The sequence below is a fragment of the Centruroides vittatus genome, unplaced genomic scaffold, assembly GCF_030686945.1.
Source record: "Centruroides vittatus isolate TY-2023 unplaced genomic scaffold, ASM3068694v2 scaffold_1478, whole genome shotgun sequence".
Classification (NCBI taxonomy): Eukaryota; Metazoa; Arthropoda; class Arachnida; order Scorpiones; family Buthidae; genus Centruroides; species Centruroides vittatus.
This window is the reverse complement of record NW_027122680.1, coordinates 865462-875008: the sequence shown is the minus strand read 5'-3', so window position 1 is coordinate 875008 and position 9547 is coordinate 865462. Positions and strand designations below refer to the sequence as shown.

General features: G+C 30.0%; 1 protein-coding gene across 1 annotated transcript; it reads left to right on the top strand.

The window, feature by feature from the left end:
* Nucleotides 1-2774: 2774 nt before the first annotated feature.
* Nucleotides 2775-6972, top strand: LOC136987137 (three-prime repair exonuclease 1-like). The gene is made up of 3 exons (XM_067284812.1): nt 2775-2859; nt 5620-5874; nt 6380-6972. Exons 2-3 carry the CDS (start codon nt 5643-5645, stop codon nt 6898-6900), a joined length of 753 nt encoding a protein of 250 aa, XP_067140913.1. The 5' UTR covers nt 2775-2859; nt 5620-5642; the 3' UTR covers nt 6901-6972.
* The last annotated feature ends 2575 nt before the right edge of the window (nt 6973-9547 follow it).

The following is a 9547-nucleotide window of genomic DNA, read 5'->3' as shown; positions in this document are numbered from 1 at the left end:
CCGAAATTATTTCGATGGAAAACTCTCAATTTCTCGCAATTAAAGGTTAGTGAAACTTACCTTGAATGCGCCTTTAATCAGAGATTCATAGGCAGACATTTCAAACTGATAATCTCTTCAAATAAAATTATTTTCAATTTTAAAGACTTGCCCGAAGATTAGTCCACTTAATCCAATGTTTCAGTTTTCTATTAAATACAATTACCGCTGACAGAGACAAAAAAGTCCAATGTTCAGCTTATGCTAGATCTATACATAATAATAATGATAACGATGTTTCAATATAAGATGCAAGAATTGCCTTGATTGATGTACAAAATTAATCAATTAAATATTTCTGTGAGAGCCCGGACTTTGACGAGACTTTTGAAAAAAATGTTTCTTCTTTCGAAACTTAAATTGGTTCAAATCCCAGCGAAAAAAAAAAAATCAATTTAATTACCGGAGGATGATCGCATCTTTCATCCCGGAGTCACTTCCTTTCCCACGTGGCATCTAATGTGTCACCGGGAACTAACTACAGATATTCACCATTGATCGAAAATAGTAACATGGCTTAAAGAAGGCGTCGAAATCAAAGGGGAGGACCCCCTAAATAAAAAGGTAAAATCGAGCACGAGAGAGTTCTCCGATTCACCTCCTTTTCACACGAGTGTAGTTTAACTATGGTCCATCGCCGATCCCTTCGACCGCCGTTCACCGAACATTCGAACTTCTACATCCAAGAAACCTGATAAGCCGACACAACAAACTCGAATTTCGTCAACGATCTACGATCCCATTAAGTAAGTTATCAAGGTATTTAGCATCGCGCGTAATAGTGTAAGCTGTCTCTCTCGGCTAGAAACCCGTTAACCCAGCATCTGCTAGTATAAAGCCTAATCGAGTGCCTTCTTCCGATCGTCTCTCAGGCCATCTCCATTTCGGACCCCAAGCGCCTGCAAACGAAATTAGCGACCATTAAGGTTTCTGTGTCTACCCTAAAAACACAGTAGTGTCATTCCTGACGTAGGCATCGCGGATCCGGTGCCGACCCTTCGGTCACGTTTTGTTTAAAAAATATTCAGAATATCGTGCAAGCAACTGTATTATATTAAATTAATAAGCATTAATTATTGTAATTTTCAATTTTTGTTACTCAAGTGGCGAGTGGAACAGTGCTCCATACTGAAGAAAAACCCCCTATCTCCAGTTCTACAAAAACGGATCATTTTTGAAAGTTGAAATTTTAACTAGTTCGTTTTTGAGTGATGGTGAGACGTCGTGGAAAATTTCATCAAGATCGGACAACTCATTCTAGAGTTATTTTTGTTGACAAGGAATGCACGAAGTCAAGTATTAGTCGTCACTACCTTCCGACAATTAAATTTAAACAATACATACATAGCAATGTCAAAGTTAATCTTCAGATCTTTGTTTCAATTACACTCCATTAAAAATAAAATTGTATTTTTGTTGTTTTAATAATTCTATGCCTTATGGATATTACAAGGGCAAATTACAGTCGTGTTAGACTGATATAACTTTATCAATATTTATAATAAAAAAAATTAATTTTGATAAACAAGTGAAAACAAACACACTATAACATACGATAATGATAAAAGAAGAATTATAAGATAAGAGATAATTATAAAATGAAATTGCATTTAACATTTGTATTGCCTTCTCAAACATTCTACCAAATTATCATACATACGACAGTTAACTGGTATACTCTGACCTCAGACGTCAGAGCTGTAGTCACGTGACTAAATGACGTCGAAGCCAAGTCACGTGACACGAATTGTAAGCGTCCGCCGTCTAACGTGCTACTCTGCGACGTGAACAAGGTCAAGCAATGGCTGCTTCTACCACGTGCAGAGTCTGTAAATAATCCGATGAGTTTTCGCTTATAGCTCTTATTATACGCGTCGCCCCGAAAAATTTCTATCTGTTTAGGACACGTCTACTAGAGAGGTGTGTTAAGAGAGCAAAATTAGAAAAAAATGCAACATGTATAAAGGATGGACTTTTACCTTTATAATTATTTTTCATATCTATTATTACTTCTAATAATGTAAAATATGCTTTTATGTCAAGAAATTTATTCTTATTTTATGTTTGTCATGTTTTCGTTTTTAAATTATTTTTTAACGCTAACTTACGAATGGTAGCTTTCCAGCAAGTCAGCAACGTATACAAAGAAGCCGTCATCGCAGGCGTGCCGCTGTAAAGTTGGATATCCAGAGGAAAAGCTGCCATTTAGGAACCAATTTTACCACATTGAAAAAATTGAAAAAACACTTTTTTTTTCAATTCAAATAAAATAATAATTATAAATAATAGTAATAAACGGTCTTTTATAAAGCGAATTTGCATATCAAAACAGCGGTTGAGGCGTTAAAGATGGAGAAGTAAAGGGGTGTCGTATGCCTTAAGTGGAGAGGGGTTGGACCTAAAAATGATATTCGTTATTAACATTAACAATTGTTTTAAAGGAAACTCGTCACTACCCTCAAAATTAAACTTTTTCCCATTCGATAATAATTAATAAAAAATAACGAAATGCTTTTTATAACAAAATCTGATAACAGACTGCGCCACACATAATTTTATTTATTATACGGTAAATATACATGTTATTTTTTAAAACAATACGGCACAGCTGTGACTATGAAACCGAAATCGAAAATGAAATATAATATTTAATAATTAAAAATTATATTTTACTTTTACTTTCGATTTTCAGTTTCGGTTTCGGTTTCGTTTTCGTTTTCATAGTCATAGCTGTGCCTATAAAAGTTGAGATCCGAAAATTTGAGAGACACACAGAGAAAGGGTATTGTCGAACTCAGTCTTACAGAAAATTTGCATAAGGTAAGTTAATATATTTTTTATTCTAATTATTTAGCCTTTTCAAGTAGAAAACAAGAATTACCAATTTAGTTATATCTGAGCTAAATTGAATTATTTTCATTTTATATGGCAGGAATAAAGTATAAAATAAGTAAATTAACTAAATATCTACTAATGTGGAGTAGATAATAATAAGGACTTATCCCATCAGTGATAATAAGAATCAGCACGAATAGCTAAAATGAATTTCGGACTGTTGGAAATAGTCCCTCTTTAGTTGGTATTAATATAAAAACCTCGCATGAAATTTATTTACACTTAAAATACTATATAAAATACCCGAGTGTCTGTGCTTATTACATAAGTCTTTATCGTTATTTACCCCACATTAGTAGATAATTAATTAATTTTTATTATACCAACAACTAAAAGCAATTCTTTTTATCAAATAAGTATTAATTAATTGTAGAATAATATCTTGATTAGAGCTACTAAATTGAATGCTAGTGATGAAGTTAGTTTCACTAATTGTGATTTAAGTCTGCCTGTCCCATTATCGCGTACCACAGGTCGAGAAAGGCTGACTCAATCTACTAAAGTTCTAGGTTTATTAATACGCTCAGCTTTAGAAAATGAGCATTTACAATGAACCAAAGATGCCAAAGAGCAGTTTCTCTGCACAAATAAACACAGGTCGGGTGAATTAAACATGAATTTAACAGGTCGTAAATTAAAGAATTAAACTTTGTTAGTGATGATTCACTTTTAATAGTTCCAATTTAATTAATTATGTTTTCACGTGTATTAAAAACGTTCTTAAGTTATGCCCATTACGTTCTAAATGGCACATAGCCATGTCCCAAATGTTGGTAATAACCACATAGATTTAAAAAAATTAGGTCTACGAAACTTTGTGGTTGGTAGAATTTTTTCGGACATTTTACTTGTCCTTGGGCTTAAACAGGTTGAGAAACACTGGGTTAATTAAATTTCTTTATAATGATATTTTTTTAAATTCTAATATAATCAATTGCCGAATGTAAATAATTAAATGGTTAATGCAAAATTCAAACTTTATGCCGCTGTTGCTGAATTCTTTTCATTTTTCTCTCGTACAGAATTTAGAGATAATAAATAATTTTATTTATTTGTTGACTTCAAATCCTTATACTTTCTTTCCTTTTAACCAACAAAATTTAATCGTATCCGTGCCTCATGCATTGAAATAACCTTGCCAACTTTATTCAAAAGTTTTGGTTCACCCAATCCCGAGGTATAATGCAAAATACCTTGTAGTAGCCGACAAATACACATCTCACACAGAGAATTTGGTAAGGGCATTTTTACATTTTCGGGTTCCTCGATTGTCAAAACGTCGAGAAATGCAAAAGCTCGGGAGTCAAAATTTGACCGGAAAGTAAAAATATAAGTAATGGAGGTCTGCTGACCTTTTATATCCGTGTTTCTTTTTCACTGATAGTTGTGTTGTGATTGGTGAAAGGCGTGGTCGATGGAGAACTTTGCTCGGGAAAGCTTGCTTCTGCACCCATTATTTATTCGTCCTTTTTGTTCGTATATTGAATACAATAGCACAGGTTCTTATAGTAAATTTGAGAACTGGGAAGTCAGGACTTCCACTAAATAGTTAACAAAGTTATGTTGGAATGCTTGTTCAAATAATTGTCTTTTTTGTGGTTTTCTGACTCCTTACAGTCTGATGAACACCAAATGTTGAACAGTAATGATGTTCTTATGTCACAGATATAATTAACAATTATTCTAACAGCAACCTCAACGATTGACTGAACTCTAGTGACGAGGAGAAGCATCTGCTGAGCAAAGTATTCTGTTCACCCATATATATCCAAATCACATATTTTACAGAGCATAGCTTGTCTTATTTGTATAATACTACTGAATTTTAGAAACTCAGATACTTAAAAATATTGTTATATATTCCTTTCCAAAACAAATTTAACTTTAATAAATGATCTCGAGCAAATACTATTTATTAAAAATTGAATGTATATTATTGTGATGGTATCACAATAATAAACATATCTGCTTCCTAAGCTTTCCATATCTGGTCTTTATTTTAATCTATCTAACTCTGTTCTCAAGATAACGAAAGATGATTAAATTGAGTGTGATTGTATAGGTCTATAATGTAAAAATTGTAGTCCGCTAATTGCAATTCGAGTGACAAATTGTAGTGAAGAAATAGTAATCTTTCTGCATTTGTATAAAGTAATCAATTTTATTAGTCATCATTGGTAATTTTTTTAAAATATAAACATTATATTTTTCTTATTGAATAGAAGATGCTGCTTTCACCTTCTGTAAGACTGATTCTTAAAGGATTTGAAAAGTTGAGAATTACGAATCACTGGCTTTGAGGTTGTTTATAAAATTTTTATTAACTTTAGTTAATTTTCAGTGTACACTGACTGATTTTATGGGAGTTCTAATGTAATATGTGCACTAAAAAGAGGTGGTAGTACAAAAAGTATGGTAATCATTGCTCTAAGCCTTTTGTTTCGTGCAGTTTTAAATATAGTAAATCAGCTGATACCTAGTAGACAGGAAAAACAAGAATAGTTAGTATTCAGTATAACAGTTACATTTAAATGATTATTTAGTATTTGACTAAAAATTCGTCTCTGGTCCATCTCCAGTTTAAATATTATTTTTCTAATTTTTGACTTTTTTATTGTATAGCTGCCTTGAATAATAAAAATAACCTTCATGTATATAAAATAAAAAATAGTTTGTATTTTTCAGTGTGTTAAGAATTTTTAACGAAAATGGCTTCAGCAGGTGACGTGAAGATACAGACTCTGGTATTTTTTGATACTGAAACTACTGGACTTTCACATTTGATAGGCAAAAGAAATATACAAATTACAGAATTATCACTTCTAGCTGTTGAGAGAAGAGAATTTGAAAGCAACAAGGAAAACATTCGCGTCATTAATAAATTAAACCTCGTCTTTAGACCAAGTTGCCGTATTTCATCCGGTGCTGGAGAAGTGTCAGGTAATGTATTAACAAGTACAAGTAGTAAGTCATAATAATTGCCACATTTATTATGCAAAAAATCTCTAGTTGTAATTGATTTTATTAATTACAACTAGATTTTTAGCATAATTGTTAATATTTTATAATTTTACAAAATTTCCTGCTTTCTCTATGTTTTCTTAGAATATCATTTCGTATCTTTCTGCTTGTGTCATAGAAGATGTCCTTTAAACTCCAAATGCTTTGGAGTTTAAAAGAAATTTTCCAAATTTTTACATACTCATATTGACAAATTTTGTAAATATAACATTTACTAAAATGTTACAAATAACCAATATCCAGCAAGAAGAAATTACAAGAAAGCAAACGTTTTTCAACCATGTTTAATGGGCATTATCGGGCTAACTACTTGCTTTCTTTTAATTTCTTCTTGCTGGATATTGGTTATATGTGCAGTGTTTATTAACGTATTCCCAGTTTTGAATAGTTGAATTTATAACACTTTCATTTTATATAATTTCAGGTTTAACCGATTTATCAGTTCAGTTTCAAGAAACATTTATAAAAAGTGCTAAATTAATAAAATTATTCCTTAAAAGATTGAAAAAACCTATTTGTATTTTAGCTCATAATGGTAATAGACTTGATTTTCCTCTTTTAAAAGCAGAATTTAACAATTCTAGAATGGACATTTCTGGATTGATGTTTTGTGCAGACACCTTACCTGCCTTCCATTTCATTCTTCCTAATACAGACATTAAAATTAAATCTCCTTCAGTAAGGAATAAAGATTTGGATCAAACTGATCTTAAACAGAATACTTCTGTTGATGAAAAAACTCCATCAAAGAGAAAAAGATTAACGTCTTACAAATTAAGCAGTCTCTATGAATATTTCTTTGATCGTCCTCAACCCGATTCACACGAAGCCGAAGGTGACGCTTTGGCTCTGTTAAAAATGGCAAAGAGAATTAATGATCAGTTTCTGACATGGATTGAAGAAAATCAAGTCCCATTTGAACATATAGAGCCATTATGGGAATAATTTAAGATAATTTTTAGTCATTATACATAGAAATATATGTATTACACATGGAATAATAATGCAAGAATGTGCAATGAATTGCTTTTTGTTATAAATTTAAAAAATCAGACCATAATTGAATTAATTTTTTGTAACTGCTTTGTAACTTCAGCTTTTTTTATCATAACTTTTAACATTATAAAAAAATAAATTATATGCCTTTTTATGTATGGAAATATCAATTTTACAAATAAATATGTATTCTATAAGAAACTATATAATAATAAAAAAAGAATATATATAAAAGATTTGTCCTAATAAGTCGAATTATTTTTATTTATTTATTTAGAGAAATTACTTTTAATGTTTTATTTTAAATGATTTCTTAGAAATTCTAGAATCGACATCGGTGTCGGGGAAGAAAAGAACATTCGTATAAACATCTTGTTTCTTCTTCTTATATTAAATTAGATTATCGGCACAAAAGCTGTTTTCCAATTTATAACACTAACCACAGTAGTAGACAAATGAGAGTTCTCTCCCAAAATTTAAATTTTAAAAATTAAATGTATTTAATCAAAATCAATACTAAAATTCATTGAATTTAAATTCTTTAAAATTTAATGAATTTTAACAAAATCAATAAATGTAAACAAAATTAAATCTCATTAATTTATTTTTTATAAAAAGAAAATATAAAAAAAGTCAAACAAACTCAATAATATGAGCTTTATATTTATTCCCACAATTTCTCATACTTCCATATACAAATTTAAAATGATTCATCTCTTTTAAATATTCATTCTGTAATTTTTTATTAAAACGATTAGGAAGAAAAACTTGAAATTCTTCCAATTCTCTATTCCTAAGAACTACTAAATTTTTCTCACCAAAGCGAGTGGATATTGTTTTAATATATTCAATTGGATATTCATAATCAATTTCCAACTGATATAATTTCTTTGTTGGAATATATTGAAGTTTTCCAATATTGTTTAGTTTCTTCAATGTCTCCATTTATATAGGAAAAAAAATTAATCATTATAATTTATAAAAATTGAGATAGTATACAGTCAAACCTGTTTTTATGCGATGGATGGGACCGCATTTAAAAAAAACGCATTAAAAAAATCGCACGAAACTTCACGAATGGCTGTAAAAAATTGTTTTCGCAACACAATTAAAAAATTTTTTTATGCGGTCAATAGGGACCGCATAAAAAAAGTCTCACGTAGAAAATAACTCAAAACCGTACGAAATAGAATTTATTGACAACAGATGTCAGCACTTGACTGCATCGTCTGGTCTATCGTCTGTTTTACATATTTTTGTCCAGGTGGTGTTTTGTTGACTTAAAAAGTAAATTATTTCATTTTTCGCATATTCGTGCAATAATATTACTATAATAAGTGCATTTATGCTATAATAAGTTTATTTAGCTATAATAAGTCAACGTGAGACATGACGAATCGCACGAGACTAGTCGCCAACTATACCGCACAAATTAAAAATTCGCATTAAAAAAATCGCACAAATAAAAATCGCACATAAAAAGAGCGCATAAAAACAGGTTTGACTGTATTTTAAAATGTTTTGTAAGAAATTCTCAACATCATCTGTTTCCTCATGTGATGGATTTTTTTCTGTAGTTTTTAACTGTAATTATATCTCTTACATTGAAAGGAATAGTTTTATTTATGACTGTATAACTTTCTTCTTTCTCTTTTTTAAAAGAAAATGCTAATTTTTCATTGATAAATATACCGACAGATAAACAAGATATCACTAAATTACATGTAAAATAAATCTTGCTAATGAAACCATTAGATTCTAACACATATTTTTCATCATAATTTTTTATATCACTATCATCAATAGGAAGATCGCTTAAAGTTAAATAAAATTTTTTATCTTCAGCTGGTTTAGGTAAATGCAGAAAACCTCTTAAGATGAAAGAATGGTTAAAAGGCATTTTATTTAATTCACTCGTTATTTTAGTATCAACGTAATATTTATTAACAACTTCAAATTTAGAATTGGGTTGTGAAACGTTTATTATTCTCTTTTTATTAGCATCAAACACGTCATTTTTTAAAACGATTGCATTATTTTCAAAATATCGTTTATTCACAACATTTTTCTCTACCGTTGGATCATCAACATTACCAATTCTTTTGTTTCTTGCATTGAATGCGCCATTATAGCATTTGCAGAGATTTACTAGTTAATTCCTGAACTCTTTTACTCGTTTCTGTTATGAAATTATTAATCATTAATATTTTTTTTGTAAATCAGTTTTATCAGTTATATGATCTTCTTCTAATATTTTAAATTTATTAGCATTTTCTTTTGCAAAAGTTTGAAAATCATTATTTAATTCTTCAATATTTTTTTCTGAATTAGTTTTATCTGTTATGTGATCTTCTTCTAATATTTTTAATTTATTAGCAAAAGCCTGAAAATCATTATTTAATTCTTTGATTATTTTTAACTTATTATCAATATATTCCTTAGTTGCAGCATCGTTTTCTTCTGTCGGATGTTCGCAATATTTTAAGATCTTATTTTGCATATCATAATTTCCATCATACGTTAATTTGAAACCATTGCCCGGAGGACCAGGAGGACCTTTTTTTACTTCATCATAATAATGACCAAAAGGAAACCA

Bases quoted from the DNA above. Each gene is read 5' to 3' on its own strand.
- LOC136987137 (XM_067284812.1), top strand. From the start codon at position 5,643: ATGGCTTCAGCAGGTGACGTGAAGATACAGACTCTGGTATTTTTTGAT. The intron at 5,875-6,379 runs GTAATGTATTAA...ATATAATTTCAG, and splicing joins CGGTGCTGGAGAAGTGTCAG to GTTTAACCGATTTATCAGTT.